The sequence below is a fragment of the Marmota marmota genome, unplaced genomic scaffold (genome assembly GCF_001458135.2).
Source record: "Marmota marmota marmota unplaced genomic scaffold, marMar, whole genome shotgun sequence".
Taxonomy (NCBI): Eukaryota; Metazoa; Chordata; class Mammalia; order Rodentia; family Sciuridae; genus Marmota; species Marmota marmota.
The window spans coordinates 30,025,275-30,047,549 of NW_026000185.1; the positions used below are offsets into that span (position 1 = coordinate 30,025,275).

At 43.6% G+C, this 22,275-nt stretch overlaps 1 protein-coding gene and 1 long non-coding RNA gene across 4 annotated transcripts; one reads left to right on the plus strand and one right to left on the minus strand.

Moving 5' to 3' along the window:
• Window positions 1-509: 509 nt before the first annotated feature.
• Window positions 510-10,104, plus strand: Znf3 (zinc finger protein 3). 3 transcript variants are annotated; one of them, XM_015491529.2, is made up of 6 exons: window positions 520-661; window positions 1,819-1,934; window positions 3,634-3,770; window positions 4,673-4,764; window positions 5,052-5,178; window positions 7,859-10,104. In XM_015491529.2, the coding sequence occupies exons 3-6, from the start codon at window positions 3,716-3,718 to the stop codon at window positions 8,926-8,928; spliced, it is 1,344 nt and encodes a 447-aa protein (XP_015347015.1). In that variant the 5' UTR covers window positions 520-661; window positions 1,819-1,934; window positions 3,634-3,715; the 3' UTR covers window positions 8,929-10,104. The 3 variants fall into 3 exon arrangements, with proteins under 3 accessions (XP_015347016.1, XP_015347015.1, XP_048645999.1); XM_015491530.2 differs by lacking the exon at window positions 1,819-1,934 and having other exon boundaries at window positions 510-661; XM_048790042.1 differs by lacking the exons at window positions 520-661; window positions 1,819-1,934 and adding an exon at window positions 2,046-2,626.
• A 3,231-nt stretch (window positions 10,105-13,335) lies between these two features.
• Window positions 13,336-22,143, minus strand: LOC125612394. Its single transcript, XR_007342766.1, has 3 exons — window positions 22,094-22,143; window positions 17,173-17,207; window positions 13,336-15,152 (listed from the first exon to the last, which is right to left on the minus strand). It is a non-coding gene; the product is annotated as an uncharacterized LOC125612394 (long non-coding RNA).
• Window positions 22,144-22,275: the final 132 nt, after the last annotated feature.

Sequence of the window (22,275 nt, forward strand, 5' to 3'; positions counted from 1 at the left end):
AATAGAATTGATCGTATGGAAGGTTCTGGGAGCCCACGACCTGTCCCCACGACTGTCCTTGGCAGAATTTTTTACAAATCTAGCCACCCCAGTTCGAGGAACTTCACTCTACTTGCATCTTTCTTTCCTTGACACTGCCTACTTTGACCTGTTCTTCTTGCTCTAGAGGAATAAGCAGAATAATAAGGACTTGAAAAAAACAAGGGATGCCTAGATCTGAGGGGGTATCTGATCTTTTGCTCAGATTCTCACTAGGGTATTGCCCCCAAGACCGTGGTGCACATGCCTGCGCCCTGAGGCCCAGGGCCTCTGTCGGCCTTTTTCCTCGACGCGGCCAGCAGGCGGCGCAGCCGGCCGCCTGCGTGGGGGCGACAGGCCCCCGAATGCGGTGTTAGCGCTCGGGCCTTCGCCCCTAGCAGTCGGTCTTCTGCCCAGAGTCAGCAAACCATCGAGAGTTGAGGACCTCCCATTTTCCTAGAGAGAACAAGTGGGCGTTGGGGGCCGGAGGCGTGGGGGGTGGCTGGTGAAAAGAATGACCCGGAAGCGAAACGCGAAGAAACTTCCGTTCTTTGTTCTGTCCCGGGTGTGTGGGTCTGTGACAGGGTCCAACCGGGCCTGGTCCGTGTCCGCCCCTCCCCCACCTCCTGTCCCTGTCTCTAGGGTAAGTCCGTCTGTCCCCGAGGCTCGCGGTGAGGCGGAGGCTGTGGTCGCCAGGGAAGGGGGTGACGTCCGTGCGGCTTGCCGCCTGCGGGGGTCCCCAGGCCCGCCGGAGCAGGGTGCGGGGAGGCACCCCTCCCTCCCCTATAGCTGGTCCCCGGGGACCCCAACACACGCGCACACGCCCACATACACACACACAGACACGCACACACACACACACACACACACACACACACCACGGACCTTGCGTGGCGCAGGGAGGAAAGGGGCTCCAGTTCTGATTTTGTGGCTTAAACAGCTCCCAGCTCGAGTGTTTAAAAGTTCCAGTGTAGCCGTAGAGGCGTCCCTCTGTAAGACAGCGGATGACAGCGACCTCAACTTGCTGTTTGATGGTAATAGTTTTCGGCGATTGGGCAGGAGAGGAAGTTGACTTAGCTGACTTCATGGATCAGAGAGTGAACAATTAGAACTAAGGCTGGGAGCCGGGTGCAGACTCAGATTCTGGGCACTGTCCCGCTGGGAGCCGCCCATAAGTGGTGTCTTTTATGGGAGTGATCCAATAGGCTCTGGTTCCCGTTTTCAATCATATTGATCCCTAATTTGATCTGCTTTGGAAGTGGGATTGAACACAGAGTGGTGTTTATGCTCTGAAGGGCATGTGTAAACTCCACAAGAGGACAGCAGGATGATGAACTTGAAATTCATGGAATAGTTAGAGGAAGTTAAGGTATTTTGCCTCCAGAAGAGACGTCTGTGGAGAGTGGACATTGTTTGGTTTCAAGTGTTTGTTGAATAGCTGTTGAAGTTCCATGAGGGCACTAGGTCTGGGGGGAGGTGAGGGTCCCCTGGAATGGGTTTTAGCATCCCTGAAGTACTCTCATAGCTATGCTATGCTGTGCACAGGTGGAGCAGACTCACTGTTGAAATAGCTGTGTGTCCAGCAAGTTAGCTGACAGAATGATGGGAACTTCTTACCCTGGGTGAAGGTTCACCTGGAGAACCTTCAGCTGCATTTCAGATTTTTCCAGGTGCAACAGAATTATCAGGTTTTTTAAATATTAATCAGTATTTATTATTGTTATGTCCTCTTTTTAATCTAAATATTTGTATTAGAAATAAAGTTTACATGAATATTCCTTTTTCTCTTTAATAATGTAGCATTGGCATCAACTAAAATCAGAATTCCCAGGAACTTGAATAGAGGCTGCTAGATTCTCAGTCATTGTGACTTTGAATTCTAGGGAATAACTTCAAAGAAGGAAAGGACCAGACAGGTAAAGTTTTTCATAACCCATTCTCACTGCCAAGTGATCTTTCTTAGCCCCCAGGAGCAGCACCAGGGAAAGGGATGGGCAGGGGAAGGGCCCTGTCTGGGCTCAAAGCTTTGGGGGCACAATGGAGAGTTTCTTTCTGTGAGAAACGTTGTTTACTGATACAGACACAGGGAACTTGTTTTCAACAATATGCCTTTGAGTTCCAGCTTTGTTTAACACAGTTGTAAAGAGAGAGTATTGCCTTTTTCTCTGGATTCAGAGCTTTGACTTGCCTTTCTAAGGGAAGCTTGTTGTTTTGTTTTGTTTTTGGAGATGGGGTCTTGCTGTGTTGCCCTGGATGGTCTTGAGCTCATGGGTTCAAGCTAACCTTCCACCTCAGTTTCTGAATGTTTGAAACTACCACTGTTTCCAGCTTCTTAAGAGTTTGTTCTAAGAGTTGACTTGTTGTGGGTGTCTGCTTACAGTCTTGGAAATTGTAAAGGTGGTTGATAGGAAAAAAAGATGCCTGGCTCTGAAACAGCCTGACTCACCTTGATTGCCAGTGGGCCTGCCTCATGCCTGATTCAGTGTTTTCCACTGTGAAATGCCATTGGCATTGGCATTGGGCATACTGTATCCTTGCTATCCCCAAACTAGACTTGTGTGCTTTCTCGTGACTCTCGGACAAGGCTCTTCGCGCTGTTATGCCTTAGGTAAATAAAGCAGCCTATAATGACGAAGCAGATACTTTTTTGCATTTCTGATTTTTTTTTTTAACTCCTTGCTATAGTGCCTTGCAGTATAGCTGGCTTTCAACAAATATGTGAGCAAATGACTAAATAGATAAAAGGTAGTGGATAAAACCTTGAGTAATTTTTTGTTTTGTTTTGTTTTTGTGTTGGTATGCTCTGGTGGCTGCTGAATATGCTGGATGTACTGATCATGTCACAGCCATTATCTGAAGTAGAAACTCCTACTTGAGGTTCAAACCTTACTAGAGAAACAGAGAGGGCTGGGGATGTGGCTCAAGCGGTAGCGCGCTCGCCTGGCATGCATGCGGCCCGGGTTCGATCCTCAGCACCACATACAAACAAGGATGTTGTGTCCGCCAAAAACTGAAAAATAAATATTAAAAAATTAAAAAAAAAAAACTAGAGAAACAGAGAATAGACTTTTTGATGATATCAACTGAGGAGTGAAGACATTTGTGGGGGATAAAAGCAGAATAATGAAGAACCTTATGTTTAAAAAAAAAAAAAATTTGGTCCCTGCTGGAGAAACTTATATTCTGATCCAAAGAAATGTCTTATTAGAAGAGGAAGATAAAACAAAGCTGCTGCCTTCTCAGTGAGAGGAAGCACAGAAACTGGGATTATTATTTTCATCCTTGTGAATATATATACTCACTTTTCGTTTTTATAAATATCACTGAGAAGCCAGGTGTGGTGGTGCACATCTGTAATCGCATAAACTCAAGAGATTGAGATAGGAGGATCTTAAGTTCGAGCCCAGTCTCAGAGAGTTGTCAGGAGAGTTGGGATAAGCCCTTTTTGTGATTTTTGTGTAATTTCATTATAGGGAGTGGGTGTCGCCAGTATCAAAAGACCAGTCCTAGTTGCTGGGATGCTTACTATTGTGGATATTAACTGAGATGCTTGTTCCCCTCTTTGTGTATTCAAGAGATGTTTTTTAAATTATCTTTAAACTTTTACTTCTGCAGTGCTTCCTCATTCTCATTCAACATCTGCTTCCTGCTGAGTCTTCAGATAGGAGACCAGAAACCAGAGCATCTAGCCCTACCCATGGAAACTCAAGCCAATCATGTATCTCAGGAACCTCAGGCCCTGCTTGAGAGTGGTGAGGAATAGGGATTCACTTATTTCTATTCCATCATTCAGAAATTGTTTATTGAAATCTCTCATTCACCAGATACTAGAATAACTGCTAGAATCCAGATGTGATAAGACATACTTCTTGCTATTCGGTAACTTACCATCTAATGGGGGAAGTTTAACAGAAATTTATTAATTGAATTAATAATTAATTTAATCTTTAATTAATACACAGCTTGATAGGTGTTATAAGTGAGGCATTTTGAAGGATTGTAGGCACCTCGTGCAGGATTAAGAAAACTCAATCCCTTAATTCCATTTTTCAGGCATCTGTAACAGACAACTTCATGGTCATAATTTGGGCTCTTCAGGAGCAAATTCTTAGAATAGACTCTGGGGAATCATTTTGTAGGTGGGCAAAAGGATAAAGTAGATATTTACTAAAATATATCTTGCTTTTATAGACTATCTCTAACTTTTGAACTAGTTTCAGCCTGAATGGGAATTGTTTTCATGCTTATCAGGAAAAAGCATTTAGGACTTTTTTTGTCAGGACTAGTATATCTAGTGGTTTAGAGTCTCTAAGAGACGAATATGAAAAGTTATGTGGTCAAGCACAGGAACAGGAAATATTTATAGTATATAGATTTTATCTGGGAATAAAGAAAAAGTAGATGAGCTTTATTTTCATTCAGGGCTGGGGAGAAGCTGCTCGTTTTCCTCTTCCTGAGAACTTCATGTAGGAATTTGATCTCAGAGATGTGGAAGAATGATAGAAAAGATGTGAGAGTGTAGCCTGTTCCTGACTCAGCTTGGGAGAGTGGACAAGAACACAGGAAAGATGAAACTAGGCATTTTCATTAAGAAGAGTGACCAGAGGTCAGAGACAAGACAGACTCACTTCTGGGCCCTTTTATTATCTTTCAGCTCTTCCTTCTTCGAAAGTTCCTGCCTTTTCTGACAAGGACAGCCTGGGGGATGAGATGTTGGCAGCTGCACTCCTAAAGGCCAAGTCCCAGGTGAGCTCTGGTTCCCTTTACCCATTTTCTTCCCAATTTGTGGGCAGCTTTTGTGCAGTGACATCCCATTCAGTGTCCTAAATCTGGATTCTGACCATTAGGACTACTTTCCTACTGAGTCACAGTCCTTCACCTTCTGTCATAGACTCTTACCTCTCATTCTCTATTCAGACCTCCTTTCCCCACTTCCCAAAGAGGCATTAGTCAACCCCATCCTGAGTTGTGTTCTTGGTGCTGCTGGTCCCAGCCCTCACCCTAAAATTGTGTGCATTGCTGTGTTGTTTCAGGAGTTGGTGACATTTGAAGATGTAGCTGTGTACTTTATCCGGAAGGAGTGGAAGCGTTTGGAACCTGCTCAGAGGGATCTCTATAGGGAAGTGATGCTAGAGAATTATGGGAATGTATTCTCACTGGGTAAGGAGCTGCATATTCTCAACAGAGCTCCCGGCTGTCTGGTGGCTTCCTTGCTTGCTAGAAACAGTCCAGTGACTAAAAACAAGTAGTGATTGACTCAGCCTCAAAAAATTCTACTAATAATAATTATTATTATTATACAATTTATACAATAATTTGCACATCTACACAATAATTTGCAGTTTTCATGTATATTCTCTCATTTAATTCTCATAGTAATGCTGTAATTGAGGTTGCTAGTATTATCCTCTTTTTTTTTTTTTTCCTTATACTGGGGATGGAACCCAGGGCCTTACACATGCTAGGCAAACACTCTACCACTGAGGTACATCCCAGCCCTATTGTCCTCATTTTATAGGTGAGGAAAGTAAGATCAGAGATCTCAAGTGCCTTGTGCATTGTCACAGAGCTATTAAGTGGCAAAAATTGATACCCAAGGGTCTTTTAACTCCAAATCTGATACTTTTCCACATGTTCTCTGAACATACAATCCAGAGATTTTTCTGAAGAATAAGTATGTTGGGATCCTTGCGTCCAAGTGAAAATTCTGGGACTCTCCTTCCCTTCTCTGTTGAATTGCCCTAGGGACCTCTCGCTTTGTTTCGGTTCTCATGCACCTGCTGCTCTTACAGAAATATAAACTTGTAAGTAGAAATTACCTTCAAGATTAATTCCTCAGGGCTGGGGATACAGCTCAGTTAGTAGAGTGCTTGCCTTGCATGCATGAGACCCTAGGTTCAGTCCCCAGTACCACCAGCACCACAACAACAAAAGATTAATTCCTCATCTCTTGCCCCACTTTTAGTGACACTGTTTTCCTGAGCAGAGCCAGGGGTCTTCCTTACTCCCAACTGAGACCTGCCTGTACAATTCCTTTCTGTTCATAGGAAATCTGAGATCTCGAATTGCACTCTGGGACAGCTTAGTATGAGCAGGATAAACTTCCTTGTCCCAAGACTCTCTCCATGAGTAGGATTCCCATTTGTGAATCCTGATACCATCTCTTGGCTGGAATGAGTGGAAGAGTTCAGGGTCCTGAGTTGGAAAGGAACTGAGAACAGAGAAGTCCAAAGAGATACCTGTTCAGGCCAGGGAGAAACAGCTGTGTCTATTTCTGACCCTCAGTGCCCTGTCTGCTTTAAAAAAAAATATAAACTAAAAATGCTAACTATCTGAACCCTTTACAGTTATTCTCTGTGCCTGAAGTTTCCTTTGGAAACTCCAGCAGAAGTAGTGAAAACAGAGGTCACATATGGTTTACATAGCCTCCCACACCAGCACAGCTTTCTAGGCCTGGAGCCCAGAGGTGGACTAAGCTGTCTTGCCTACTTCTGTGGGTGTTGCTTATGTGACGTGACTACAGATGGGATTGTTCTGCTCACATGGGGCCATTGAAATCCTCAGTATCTTCACCCTTCTGCTCCTTTCCACTCTCCCACATGTTTCTTAGCGCTCTCATCAACTTTCTCATCAGGTATCTATGTTAGTTTTTCATATTTGCTTTCTTCTCGTTTTTTCTTTTTTCTTTTTTTAAAAATATTTTATTTATTTATTTTTATGTGGTGCTGAGGATCGAACCCAGCGCCTTGCAAGTGCTAGGCGAGCGCTCTACCACTGAGCCAGAACTGCAGCCCCCTTCTTTTCTTTTTTTCTTTTTTCTGCAGTACTGAGCAGTAAGTAAGGGGAAGGATCTCAGAGCCTTGCACATGCTAGGCAAGTGCTGTGCTACTGAGCTACATCCCCAGTCCTTTTTAGTTTGAAACAGGATATTGCTAAGTTGCCATGCTGGCCTCAAACTTATGATCTTCTTTTCTGTCTGTTTCCCAAGTAGCTCGAATTATAGTCATGGGCCACCATGTCCTGTATCCCCATTATTTTTGTTTCAGTGGTACAGGGAATTGAACCCAGGGATGTTCTACCACTGAGCTACATTTCCAGCCCTTTTTACTTCTTATTTGAGACAGGGTCTCACTGAGTTGCTTAGTCTGGCCTCAAATTTGAGATCCTCCTACCTCAGCTTTCTAAGTCCCTAGGATTATAGGCATGAACCCTGACTCTCCTGTTTTTGTTTTTTCTTTTTCAATTTTGTTACTAGGATTGAGCACAGGAATTGAACCCAGGTGTGCTTTATCGCTGAGCAACATCCCCAGCCCTTTTTAAAATTTTTTTTTTTATTTTGCCTCAGCATCTCACTAAGTTGCTTAGGGCCTCACTAGATTACCGAGGTGGACCTTGAATTTGTGATACTCCTGCCTCAGCCTTCTAAGTCACTGGGCATGCCCAGCTTCTCTGTCATTTTTTAAATTGTCTTTGCAGTAACCATCTATCTCCTGAGTTATATATGTAGACTTTGACTTCTCCTTGGAAGTCAATATGGCTTTCCTGTTAATAATTTTGGTTCCCAACTCTCCACCAAATCCATAAATCCTCTTTACATCCTCAGCTTTCTGTGTACTTTTAACTCTTTTCTCCTTGATTTTGCTTTTTGCCTTGCTCTTTCCCTGTTTCCTTAGCCTGTTTATCTTGTTTTACCTTAGCTACACTTAAGTAGGCCTCTTTTAGGTATGTACTTTTAGCACTACAAATACAAGTCACACAATTATCTTGTCCTCTGTATTTTATTCTTTTTTGCACAAGGAACAAGTGACATTTGCTTTTTTTTTTTTTTTAATTGTGCTAGATGGTGAATCCAGAACTAAAAATGATCAAGAAATTTCTGAAGATACAGGATCACGTGGGGTGCTGTTAAGACGATTCCAGAAGGATATTTCTCAGGGTCTTAAGTTTGAAGAAACCTATGAACAAGAAGTTAGTCTAAAGAGGCAACTAGGGAACTCCTCTGGAGAAAGATTGAATAGGAAAATACAAGATTTTGGTCATGTGACAGTTAAGGAAAAGCTTACCACTGTGGCAGAGAGAAAGGAGAAACATAATGAATTTAGGAACAGCTACACTGTGAATTCCAATCTTATTTCCCATCAGAGACTTCTTATGGGAGACAGACCCCATAAGTGTGATGAATGTAACAAGAGCTTTAATCGAACTTCAGACCTTATTCAACATCAGAGAATCCACACTGGGGAAAAGCCCTATGAATGTACTGAATGTGGGAAGGCTTTCAGCCAGAGTTCTCATCTTATTCAGCACCAGAGAATCCACACTGGGGAGAAGCCTTATGAATGTAATGATTGTGGAAAGACCTTCAGTTGTAGTTCTGCTCTCATTCTCCATCGGAGGATCCACACCGGGGAGAAACCTTATGAATGTAATGAGTGTGGAAAAACTTTTAGCTGGAGCTCCACCCTGACTCACCATCAGAGAATCCACACTGGTGAAAAGCCCTATGCCTGTAATGAATGTGGGAAGGCCTTTAGTAGGAGCTCTACCCTTATTCATCATCAGAGAATCCACACTGGAGAAAAACCCTATGAATGTAATGAGTGTGGGAAGGCCTTCAGCCAGAGCTCACACCTCTATCAGCATCAGAGAATTCACACTGGAGAGAAGCCCTACGAATGTATGGAATGCGGAGGAAAGTTTACTTATAGTTCAGGCCTTATTCAGCATCAAAGAATCCACACAGGGGAGAATCCCTATGAATGTAGTGAGTGTGGGAAAGCCTTCAGGTATAGCTCTGCTCTTGTTCGCCACCAGAGGATTCACACTGGAGAGAAGCCTTTGAATGTAACGGGTATGAGCAAAAGTTCCCTCAGAGTTACTGCTGAATTAAGTATCAGAGAGTCTACATGAAAGAGAGCCACATATTATTTTCCTCACTTCCCCTGAGTTGAAAGAGCTCTTGCCTTACTGCATAAGTGTGAACAAGTTAGGATGTGTCCCTTCCGCCTCAGACCTTTCACTTTAGAAAAGGGACAGATTGGGTGATCAGCAACCTACTAGATTTCTCAGCAGTGACACCAGCCTTGAAAATCTGTAAGGCAAGCAGTGGATAAAGTGCAGGGAACAGAAGGAAGCCTGGGGTCCAGTGAAACTTATTTGGGTGGGAGATTGCACTAACCATTCTTCTTGCACCAGAGGAGCCTTTCTTTCCAAGGTGGGGAGTGGAAGCTTAGTAGGAACAAAATTCCAAGGATTCCACTAGTTGGAGTCATGTACAGTGAGCACAGAAGGCAGCAGAAAGAATGTTCTGGGTCCTCCTATTTGCTGGGAAGGGAAATGGAGACTGTATTTCAAAGCCACTCTTCCCAATTCAGCTTTAAGATTTGTGCTGTTTTGTGATTTCATAACTTGGAAAAACTAGGTGTTGAGGGGTTTGCTATTTTAATGAGGAGGGGGAAAAGACTCCAGAGAGAATTTCTGTGATGACTATATCCTGTAGGGCTCTTGGCGCAGCAAGACCGCAAATCCAAGAGCAACATCCCCAGCCCTTTTTAAATTTTTTTATTTTGCCTCAGCATCTCACTAAGTTGCTTAGTAAGATGGGCAGACCCCTCATGGTCCTCTCGGTTGTAGTGGGACTGAATGGGAAAGCCATGTAAGCAGTGAATAACCTGAGGGAACAGATCAGAAGCGTACAGCATTGGCCTCTGATTCCTGTCCCCTCTCCCTCTTCCTACTCCTGTGAGGAAAAGTAATTTAATCCCACCCTCTAGTTATTAAGGATGCTTTTGAGGAGCTTACTCAGCCAACCTGTTCTGTCTTCTGTCATCTCGAATATCTAGCCCCAGCAGTCTGAACTCTCCTGACTCCACCTCTGACTTCAGCCACGGAGGATTAATGCAAATAAAGAGAAAGCCCAGAGGAGGCAGGCTGTGGCCTGAGCCTGGTGGAGGGCTCCTGCTGGGTTAGGATGGTGCTCCCTGAGTTTTCCTGGGCCAAGGGATGATCTTCCATTGTGTTTCCCTGATCCTGCTCATCCTGTAGCATTAATGAAGTGCACTATTAAACAGAATAGTTTTTTCAGAAGGAGATTTAATGTTTTTTGTGTGTGTGTGTGCAGGGGCCATATTCATTCAGCTAAAACAGGACACAGTGACTATAAGTGGAATTTGACATTAAACTTGATACGGACAGCCATTTCTCTTTAAATTGCAAACATGAGATTTCCCTTTCTCTCAGGCTCATTCTTCTAAGACTATCTCAGAATCACTCCCACCCTCATATCACATTTAGTATTTTATGAGTTACAGATATTCTGTGTGGCACAATACTTTTTTTTGTACCAGGGATTAAACCCAGGGACACTTAACCACTGAACCACATCCCCACCCCTTTTTATTTTTTGAGACAAGTTCTCACTAAGTTGCTTAGGGCCTTGTTAAATTGCTGAGGCTGGCCTCAAACTTGTGATCCTCCTGCCTCAGTCTCCTGACTTACTGGGATTATGTGGTGTGCTATCATGCCTGGCTGTGGTACAATATATAAGACCAGCAACCAAAAATAGAATGGTGGTACTGGGATATGGGGTCCCTGAGACGAGAGTACTTGGTTGTTGGGTAATCGTGGGCAAATTTAGATTTCTTGTTTTGCCTATTTGCAAAAGGATGTTACAACCATGAAGGGTAGGTTGAAAATCTGAAGAAGTTCAGAAACTGTATGGAGCTCTGGCCTATTTGAAAAGTTTTGGATTGTATATTGTGATTGATCATCTGTCATTGATTATCATTCATTAGTTTCACAAAACTAATGAAACTGATCATTTTGATTTTAAAATTTATTTTTTATTAGAGATAAATGGTTACACATAGCAACTGGGTTCATCCTGACAAACTCTTACATGCATGGAAATCAATTTCAGTTAGATTTCCCTTTTTCTTACCCAGTTGTTTTAACTTTTAATATTTGCCACATATTTGCAGATTCACTTTATTATTCAAAGTGTGGGCTTGAATTACCCATATTGGAATTATAGATTTTTGAGCTCCAAGTCAGACCTATATGATTCTGGGAATAGAGTTAAAATTTACACTGAGAAGGAAGAAATAGTCATTTAATAGTTTAAATTTTTCTTTCTGGGTAGAGATTAAAGCTGAGCTAAATCTTGGAAGACAGAGTGAGGTGGAATTCATTTTGTGGGTCTCTGGAAAAGATCTCTTAGCAGGTAAGATAGCTGTGTGATGGGTAGTCACTACATATGAAAGCTTAGTTCATCTGCTAAGATGTGGAAACAGACTGAAATCACCCCAAAAGGATCTCATGACTGAATTCTTCAGAAGGTCCTAGTAGGGCCTATTGCTGACCATGGTGATTATGTGAAAAGTCAAGATTTTAAAAATAATTTTGAAACTACATTTTACTTACTTTATTTTCCTACATATCATCCCTATTTTCCATGATTTTTTTCTATACTATTATTGTTGGAATCTATTTATTCCCCAGGCTTCAACTAAATGAGTCGTTAGTCTGCATGTGTGGTACTGATCTCACAAGTTCAGTGTTGGGTCTCCAGCATAGCATTCACACTGTGACTTGTTCATTTCAAACTAGATACGCCTTTCCCACTTAGTGTTCCCCTCAAAATATCTGTAAGCTCTTGAGTCAAAACCTGTAGTTTTCTTCATACTCTGTAACCTCCCACATCTAAGTAGTGTTGAGTCTGGGGCAGGTTAGGTAAGCTTGGAATGAGTGGAAAGAGATTATTGTTGGGGAAGTTTTCTGGTTTGAGGAATAGAGTGGCTTTCCAGGTGATGGTAACAGAAGCTGACACTTGGCCTTTCTCTATGCTAGCCTTACTTGGCCCCTTTCCAAGTGTTTTCATATATTCAGTCATTGGATCCTTACAACAATCTGTGTGAAGCAGGTGTTGGTATTATTTCCAATTTATAGACAAAAGCAGTTACCCAGTAAGATAAGATGGTGAGATTAGAGAATAGATCTCCCCTGGGCTGCTCTGCTTGGTGGGTGTCTGGGCCACATGGCCCAAATGATGGCTGTGAGGTGGGGAAATGTGAAGGTTGGCACTACACCAGTCTTATCGTTCAGTGGTTGGAAACCTTTCAGTGGCTTCTCCCTTATAGAAGAATAAAATTATAGAATAAATTTATAGAATAAAAATTCTAGCTCAGCCTTAAGAGTCCAGGCTGTCCTTGAGCCAATCTCTACATATCAGAGTAACCTTATGTCTTCTTGTTGCTCCTCTTGACACATGAAACAGCAAAATAACAAAGCCTCAGAAACATCCAACACTCATGCCCGTGAGTTTGCCCACAGGCGTTCTGATGTTCAGCTCTTCACATGCAATCAATAAAAACCAGAGTCAAAGAAACCATTTTTGAGGGGGCGGGGGTTGCTAGGGATTTAGCTCAGGAGCGCTGAGCTACATCCCTAACCCATTTATTTATTTATTTATTTTGATTTTTTTTTTTTTTTTTTTAATTTATAGACAGGTTCTCACCAAGTTGATTATGGCCTCGATAAGTTGCTGAGGGTGGCCTTTCTCTGTTAACAGCTGCTGGGATGGGAGGCTCTCTGTTGCACAGGGCAAAAGCATACCTACCACTCCAGTGTTCATCCTTCTAATTACTGGAAATTAAGTTGGGCTGAATTCTAACCCCTTTTAACTTCCCCTGGTAGCTTCTGATGTTTTCTTCTCAACCTACACAATGTAATCATTTGTAAAATAAAAGAGGGGCTGGGTTGTGGCTCAGTGGTAGAGGGCTTGCCTAGCATGTGTGTGGCACTGGTTTCAACTCTCAGCACCGCATATAAATAAATGAATAAAATAAAGGTCCATCAACAACTAACATATTTAAAAAAATAAGAGGGACAGACAAGATTTGCAAGGACATATTCAGTCATAGCAAAAATAATTTCATTATTAATAGTTCCATTCCAAATCATTCCTGTTATTTGAAATACAACCCAAAGGATTTTGACAAAGGATATGTTGCCAACTAAGAGAAAAGTCCAGTTTAATCTGAACATTTCAGGTAACAGAAGTATGAACCATGGAGTGGTGGAGAAGAGCATCTTAATGAACTGTTCCTTTTTAGTAAAAGATTGTTTTTTAAATCTCCCCAGAGATATTTTTATTTATACATTGTTTTCTAGAGTTTAATAATTTTCTTCCACTTTAAAAATAAAGCCCAGTTAGCTGCTTTGTGTTTGTGTGTTTGTGGTACTGGGGATTGAACCCAGGGATTCTTTACCACTGAACTATATCTCCTAGTCCTTTTTATTTTGACACAGGGTCTTGCTAAATTGCCTGAGCTGACCTTGAACTTGTGGTCCTCCTGCCTCAACTTCTTGTGTCAATAGGATTACTGGTGTGTGCCACCATACCCTGCTAGTTGCATTGCTTTAAATGTAGTCATGAAGAGAAAGGTTCTGAGATGAATAAAAAAAATTACATAAGTATTTTCATATGCAAAGATAAATATGGTCACCAGAGTAGTTTTCCAGAAATAACACAGGATTCTTCTGAGCTTCCTCCACAAGTGTTTTTTCTTTTGTACTCCCTCTTGGGTTGCTGACATCACCAACTTCCCATTCAGCCTTAGCTAGAAACACAGGAATTCCAGAGGCATTGTTTCTTTCCATCTCCTCACCCTGCCGCTGTCAATCAATATCTGACCAGTCCTTTGTTCCCCATTCCTGTGACTCCCTTGTTGCCATAGGCCATCCTTGACTCTGTCCAGGATTTTGACACCAGCCTTAAGTCTATCTGCTTCCTTCATTCTCCCTCAGTCCATTCTTCATTCCCATGTATGAGTTCTCTTTCTAAAATGCAAATTGGAAGCCACCATCTCAGAATTTTCCTTGGTCCCTCTCATCCTAGGTCAAAGTTCAGATTCTTCATCATGCCATAGGAAGTCCTAGCCCAGCCCCCTTCCCTGTTCTAACCTCTTGACATTGCTCTCACCCACTCCTTCCTACCACCTTCCCCTGGCAGTTTTGCAAAACTACAGTCACAGGGACATAAATACGGTGCAGCGCCTCTGTCCCACTGCACCTGCTATTCCTTCTTCCTGAATGCCCTCCATTCCTGTCCTGACAAACTGTCTTTGAGAACCTTATTATAAGCTTTGCCTGTGCTGTGGGGCCTTTCTGGTCCACTGCGCATACCACCTTCCACCCTGACCAAGTTAATCATTTCCTCGGAGCTGTCTCTGCATCTAGTACATTCATTATTGTGGTTGGCCCCCCAACCCCCGTCATTTATTACACGTTAAAACATTGGACTCCCTCACTGTGGTGGTTTTTTCCCTTACATTTTCACACTTTTCTACCACAAATATATATTACTTTCATAATCAGAAAAAATAGCAGTAGATTGTGTTCTTAGGCCCTGGGTTTGATTTCAAGCATGTGCATGTGTGCATGTGCACACACACAAAGTAAAAGTAATAAATAGCATCCACTGAGCATTTATGATGTGTCAAGCATTCTTCCAAGTGTGTCACAAGTTAACTAATTTAATTTTTATATAAATTCTGTGGTACCTTTACTGCCTTCCCTTTCCCCCTTCAGGAAGGTACAAAATAACTTTGCATATGTAATTTTTTTATTCATCTCTTCATGACTACATTTAAAGTAATGCAACTAGCAGGGTATGGTGGCACACACCAGTAATCCTAGAGACACAGGAAGGCTGGAAAGAGAAGGGAGTTCACCAGATACACAAAAAATGGTGCAGTGAGATTCAGATACAGTTGGTGCCTAAAATCCAGGCTACATCTCTTTTATCCCCAGACTCCCAGAGGGATACCCAACCCTCCTCAAACACCCTTTTCTCTCACCCATGCTTAAAGCTCTTCAACAGCAGTTCAATAAGAAAGCACTTGTACTGTACAGGAACACAATGACGAATGAACCATACATAGTTCCCGTGTTGAAGGGCACCATTCCAGCAGGACATAAAGCCCATATTGATAACACAAGGTAGAACGAGACGCCAAGAGAGGAACAGTAATGGTAAGAAGAGCTGATCCTTAATAACTGCTTACCCAAGTGCCAGCCATTGTTGTAGCTTGTCTTCACAACAATCCAGTGTGGTTTTAGTCCTGTGAATAACCCTGTTTACAGATGCAAAAACTGAGACACAGTGGTTGAACCACTTGCCCATCGCTCCAGAGCCAGGAAGCCATGGCAGGGACCAAGCCCAGTCTGTCTACAGAGCTTGGGCCTTAATCACATCACTGTACTGTCTCTCTGTAAATACCATGGGGGTTTCAGAAGAAAGCAAGCTTATGTGCTGCTTGAGGAGGAGCAAGGCACATAGCAGTCCCGAGACTTCTCAAGGAATGGCACAGATGCTCAGCTGGGTACACAGACAGGCAGAATGTGTGCCTGACAAAAGAGAGGTATAAAAATAACTATTCCGTGTTGCTCAGGTAAATAAACACCTATTAAATGCATACTATGCTTCAGGCTTTGTGTCAGGGAAAGGCAGATGATAGTTAGAAGTAGGCATGGGAAAGGGCAGTGAATGTCTGTGTGGGTCCCCTGGACAGAAGGGACTGGAGTGAAAGTTTTTGATCCATGAATAGCTAATGGAGATAGACACAATGCAGACATCTCTCTGAGAACACCGTATTTAAGATGGGTCTGGCCCTCCAGCACCATGAGTGAAACTCACAAAGAAGATGGTTTGGAGGTTTCTCAGAGAAGCTGGGCTTTGGGCCAGTGTTGAGAGCCACAGCCAAAGGGGCCCCAGCAAACTTCCAGCTGCCAGCAAACTTCCAGCTGCCGGCTGATGATTGGCTCACAGCGGCCCCAGCAACATCTAGCTGATTGGCTCCTCGGCCCCAGCAACATCTAGCTGATTGGCTCCTCTGCGGTGATGCTCATTGGACTGTTTCCCTGCCCTTTCAGACCACGGAGCTGCTCATTGGGGGACTTTTTTTGGCTCCGCCCACGTGACCCAGCCAATCGGCCTCAAGAGCAGGAGGATTGTGGGAGGTGGAGAGAGGCTGGTGTGGGAGAGAGAGGCTTGTGGAAAGCCGGTGGTGGCAGTTGAGGCTCTGAGGATTTTTCCTGAGAGGCTGTTTTGTTTGGCGTGTGTGGTTCTAAAAATAAAGTTAGTTTCTTTTGACAAGTGGCTCCTGATTGTGCCCAGCCAGACTGCGGCAGGCCAGTGTCCCAGACACATCTGGAGAGAGATGGTGAGAACTCAAGGGAAGGACTCCCCACACTCTGCCTGTAGCATGGTAACCCTAGGGCTACCATGATACTCTCTCCCAACTGGACTGGCCTCCCCGCCCCATGATGGGCCCCCTCAGAGCCAGATCCTGTGTCTTGGGTGCTTTGCAGAGATCAAGTATGCTCTAGGAAAACAGGATGCTGTCACCCCTAGTGACCTCAAAAGCTCATTGCTACAGACTGACCAGGATCACAGGACCTCCTATACTGACCAGGAGCAGGACTGGGCATTTTAGGAGTGGAGCCTAGAATGTTCCAACTAGTTTAATGTCTTCTTCTTTTTTCTTTTCTTTTTATCTTTATTTATTTATTATTGGGTACCAAGGATTGAACTCAGGGGCTCTTGAGCACTGAACCACATCCCCACCCTTATTTTGTATTTTATTTAGAGACAGGATCTCACTGAGTTGCTTAGTACCTTGCCATTGCTGAGGCTGGCTTTGAACTTGTGATCCTCTGTCTCAACCTCTCAAGCCTCTGGGTTTACAGGTATGTGCCACCACACCTGGCTTCTAGTTTGACTTTGGTGCACAATCAAGTTTAGGAACCACCAATGTAAGTCCTCTTCGGGGTCCATTGGCAATACAAAAGATGGTCCCCTAAATAAAAGGAAAACCAACAATCTCCTCACCTTGTTTCCTTTATCCACTTTTTTCCTATGAAGCTTGGATGTCTGCTGAGCCATTCAGTCCTCTTTTGAGCATTCCTTGACCTCCTGTACACCAGGACCCCACCAGTGACCCAAAGCTCTCTCTCTAAACTATCACCTCATCTCCACACAAAATGGCTTAAGGGCTTGGCACTGGGGCTGGTGTGGGCGACAGCCGCAGCAAAGACAGGTCAGTGTAGGACAGCAAGGAGTTCTAGGGCCTCTAGCCATGGGGATAAACTTACCAGAGCAGCAGGAATTGCTCCCTGGGATGAATGACCTGTCAGAAGAGAGGATATGAAAGGGTAAAGAGAGAAACAGCTATTTTGTGGTCGACAACATCAAGTGCATTAGTCCCATTTGGCTGGAACAGGTGTGTTTCTGGGGCGAGGGAGGTCATGTGTGGGAGAGGATTCCCACAGGAGATGAGGTGGGAGTGCTTGGTAAGGGTCAGTCCACGTTAAGGACCTGGCCTCTTTCCTTTCTATAGCAGGCAGTCCAAGGAAGTTGATAAAAAAGAAAGTTCAATGAAAAACAGGAGTCTGCCTGGTTTTAGTTGGATCCCAAGATAAAAGGTACCTGGCAACAAAGCCGCTGGGATCTGAGGCTGTTAATGAAGCAGAGCTCCCGGATTTCCTCATGCTGAGAATAACAAACTTCCTCATGCTGAGGGCAGATGCCAAGGAAATTAAGACTGGCATGTTCTCCAGCTGCACATAGCCTAGCTAAATCTCCGTGTGTATATCACTCGGCTTCTGTTTCTGTAAATTGTAACCCCTTCTATGGATCCAGGCAGGGAAGTAATCTAGCTGCTTTTCCCCAGTTTGATCAAACTGCATAAAATTCCTTTTGTCTATATCTTACCCTGGAGAGTGGCTGAAACTGGACAGTTGGGATCCAAGCAGTCTCCCTGGCTGGGCTGCCAATTACAGAATGGTGTCTCTGGTGGGATTATAATGCCATTCATGGCTACTGGCCCTGGAGGAGGGGAACAGGTAGGGAATGTCCCTGCAGCTGTGAAATTAATATTGTTCCAGCTCTCTCCTTTCCCTTGAACCAGAATTGACTGCCCTTTGCTGCTTATTTATTTATTTTTGTCCTTAGAGTGTTGGGAATTGAACACAGGGCCTTGCACACGCCAGGCAAGCACTCTGTCACCTTTGCTTTTTTTTTTTTTTTTGATAAAATGGAAAAATGAATTTTAGAAATCTGTGGGCCCAAAGTCTGGTTGTTCCCTAGTCTCACTGGCAGTGTGCATAGACCCTTGTCCTTCCTTTTTTGTTTTCTGGGGTTATTTCATAAATTTGGGATTTCTTTTAAACTAATGTGGGGGTTCTTGAACTATTTGGTAGTCCAGAAATTCTGGCCTTGTCCTTGGCAGGTTTTGTTTGTCTGGTGCCAATTCAGTTTGTTTGGAAAAGACCCTAAGATAAGTAGAGATCTGGGGTGTTTGTGAGATCTCTGTTATGAAAATGGAAAGTGCTAATTCTATCTTGGAGCTCCTTAGACAAGTTTTGATCACAACATGGCCCATATATCTGAAAGTGCATTTTTTTTGTTTGTTTTTAATTTTAATCTTTATTTGTTTTAATTAGATACACATGACAGTACAATGATCTTGACATATCATACATTTGAATCAGATGGGGTATAATTTCTCATTTTTCTGAGTGTACAGGTTGCAGAATCACATTGGTCATGCAGTCACATATATACATACAGCAATAATAATGTCTATTTTATTCTGCTGTCCTTCCTTTCCCCCAAGTACATTGTTTTAATGCAACTGTTTCATAAGTTTGTTAACTTGATAACTGACTTAATAGGCTAAATTCAGATGGCTTCAGCAATGGATTTATCTACTAAAGCAATTTCATTTCAGAGGAGTATACCTCATTTCTGGGTAAACAGATTGTCGAGAAGTTGTATATAAGGTTCTGGTCACTCCCACACCCTAAGCTACCCCATTTACCATTTGGTATTTGGGGCCTTTCCAAGCCTATTAGAAGTAATGTACAGCCCACTGTTGATACAATGGGAATTAATTCCTAAAAGCAGCACATTTTATTAACCCAAAGTATTTTCCAAGCCAGGCACAGTGGTGCATGCTTGTAATCCCAGCAGCTCAGGAGGCTGAGACAGGAGGATCTCAAGTTCAAGGCCAGTCTCAGCAAAAATGAAGCACTAAGAAACTCAGTGAGACCCTGTCTCCAATAAAATAAAAATAGGACTGGGGATGTGGTTCAGTGATTGCGTGCCCCTGAATTCAGTCCCAGGTACCAAACAAAACAAAACATTTCCCAAGCATGAGCTTGCTTCAGTTATTAGGTGACCTCTCTCTCTTTCCCCTCACCTATATATGGTATTATATATTATGTATATGTATATATACATGTATATTATATATGTATACATATGTGTGCATATATTTTTTGTATATATATGTATATATTTTGTATATGTACACACACGCATATACAAAATATATTTGTAATAGCTTTATTGAGCTTGAAGTATATGGAAAATAAGTCCAAGGACATTTCCCCCAAGCTTTTGTCATTTAAAATCCCAGGCCTCAGCCAGAGCAAGTGACACAAAAGGAACTCCACCTGACTGGCACCTGACCCCCACCCTAATGAGTCACCTGATACCAATACAATAAGCCCCATAAAATTTCCTACTCACATTCCTGTCCCACCCTAATGGGTCACTGGACCCCAATATAATGAACCCCAGGAATCGCCCTCCTGTCCCAACCTAAAGGAAGCCTATAAAACCCAGGCCTTTGCTGCAGCCTGTTGCCATTTTCTGCCCCCAAAATGAGCCATGCCTGAGTTCCACCAATTGTCTCCCCTGCCAAATACTGAATAAAAAAAAGCCTGCTGATCTGAGGTTTGCTTCCCGCTTCCCGCCTTCGTCATGTGTCCATCATTTGTCCTAACACTCTGTGAGAATTTTAAATTTGGAACTTAATGAATCAAAAAACACAACAAAAGTTACATCTTATAGTGAATGAGAATTCATACTGGAGAGAAACCCTTTGTGTGTTATGAATGTGGGCAAGCTTTTGGTCAAAATTTAGTTTCTGACACAACAAAAACAGGAGAGGAGCCATTTACATGTAGTCACTGTGGAAAGTTATGTAGCAGATTTCTCAATTAGACATCAGAAAATTCATACCACAGAAAGGCACATAAACTTTGAGTGTGGGAAAGCATTCAGTTATAAGTCACACTTTACTTATCATGAGATAACACACCATGGAAGCAGAGCCTATGTGTGCAATGGGCATATGACAAAATCATTTTTCTTAGCACAGATTGTATAAAACTGCACACTGGAGAGGAAACTTGTAAGCTCTGAAATCAACTTCATGCTGGAGAATCTATATGTGATCACAGAAAGAAGATTGCATTACTAACCCATGTCAGGGAATCCCGAACACGGTAAGAAATGAAGTGATTGTGGAACTTATTGGCATCAGATCAATATTAGCATCAGATCCACCATTTTAGGTTGGAGCCATTTTTATCTAGGGCCTGCTAAGTTCCGATTTAGGAGCCATTTTATTCAGGGACTCCCAAGTTTCCATTCAGGAGCCATTTTGTCTAGGGACTCCCAGGCTTCTGGATGTGCCTGCTAAAAGGCCAACCCCACCCCAGCCCATGACACAACCCCTAAGCGCGTGTGTGAAATTCCTCTTGTGGGCTAAAAAGCTGCTCTGTGAGTGCCAACAGGCTGCTGTTCTCCTGAAAGGGACAGCCTTATCAGTTTGCTCCATGCTACTGACATAAATCTCTTACATGGGATTCTGGTGTGTGTTGTGGTCCTTGGACTTTGCATGGACTTTGCAGGTGTCCTTTCTGTTAGGTGCAGGACAGGCTGAGTAATCTGTCTGCAGGGCATGCCAAACAAAGTTAGCTGCAGGGTGACCTGGCCACTCAAACCCTCTGTCTGGTTCTTTATTACCTGTTTGCTTCAAGCCCAAACGCCCAAGCCCCCACTCAAGGCTGAGCGCTTTGTCCCCCTGCTCAAGGCTGAACACTCAGCCCCCACTCAAGTCCAAGCACTTAACCCCCTTGTGTGCCAACAAGGCAGCTTGCAGACCCAGAGACCCCATTAGATTTGGGCTATAAAAACTCCCTCCTGCCAGGCCTCTCTCTCTTGCTCTCTCTCTCTCTCTTGCTTTCTCTGTCTCTCTCTTGCGTGTGCTTTCTCTCTCTCTCTCTCTCTTTCTTTTCTCCTCTGTTACACTGCTGCAATAAAGATCTCTTGGTTGCTCTGAGTGTTGTGGTCACTTTTCTTTCATTGGTGCTGAAACCCGGGAAGAGGGTTAAAACCCACTTTTGGGTCCCTCTTCCTTCGGAAGTGCCACTCACCGGATGACCTGAACCCATATTCTCGACCGCCAGAACTCCATCCATCACCAGCCTTCGATTGGTGAGTTTCCCCTTCCTGGAGTCCTAAATCCAATGGTGGTGTCAGGAGGATTTGACCGTTGATTGTCTGGCAAACCTCTTTGCCCACCTGCGGGGAGGAAAACACCCCACCACAGCCTTCAAGGCCATGGTGGCCCTCAAGGGACTCCTTCCTTGGGCAGATTAAACTCCTGGGTTCAAAATTATTCCCTTCCCTTCACAGCTGGTAGTTTCCCAGCATAGGCTTTGTAGGTCTCCCTCGAAGGACTGTGTAACCTCCAGGGACACATAACAGAGAACTGAACATCACACCCCACCCAGACCTTCATGGTCTCGGTGGCTCTCCTAAAATCCTAGTCCTCTCACCTCCAAGACTCGGCCGCTAGAGATACGCTTACCCTTCCCTTCCTCTCTCTTCCCCTGTCTCCCTCTTTCCCCTCTTTCTGGCCCTGGGAGTATCTGGCCTCTCCAGGAGGGGTCCCGAAAAGCCTTGGCCAAGGTCTCCCATGGCTCCGGCTCCATCCAGGATGGGAGCCTCGACTGTCAGGATTTGGTGAAGACCAATCTCTGCAGCTCGAACCTGCCATTAAGGCACTCCTGATTTTTGGCTCTAGTGGGGATGCCCCTTTTGCCAATAAATCAGTTTCCTCCTTTTCCACCATGCGGCCTGTGCAATGGTTTCATTAATGAGGTTCTTGGCATAAAGTTAGCTAGAAGAGATCGAAATAAAACACACAGACTCAGTTACCTTATTTCTATTGCCAGGTCCAAGACGGCTCCCCTCTCTGGCTCCAACCTCTAACCGCCCAGCAGGGCAGCAAGGATTACTCAGGGCTAGCAGGAGAGAGAGAGAGTGAACACGCCTGGGAGTAGCCTTTTATTGGGGAACAAGAAATTCAGGGGATAATTCCATCCAATGAAGGTTGAGGG

Bases quoted from the DNA above. Each gene is read 5' to 3' on its own strand.
- Znf3 (XM_015491530.2), top strand. From the start codon at position 3,716: ATGGAAACTCAAGCCAATCATGTATCTCAGGAACCTCAGGCCCTGCTT. The intron at 3,771-4,672 runs GTGAGGAATAGG...ATTATCTTTCAG, and splicing joins TCAGGCCCTGCTTGAGAGTG to CTCTTCCTTCTTCGAAAGTT. The intron at 5,179-7,858 runs GTAAGGAGCTGC...TAATTGTGCTAG, and splicing joins TGGGAATGTATTCTCACTGG to ATGGTGAATCCAGAACTAAA.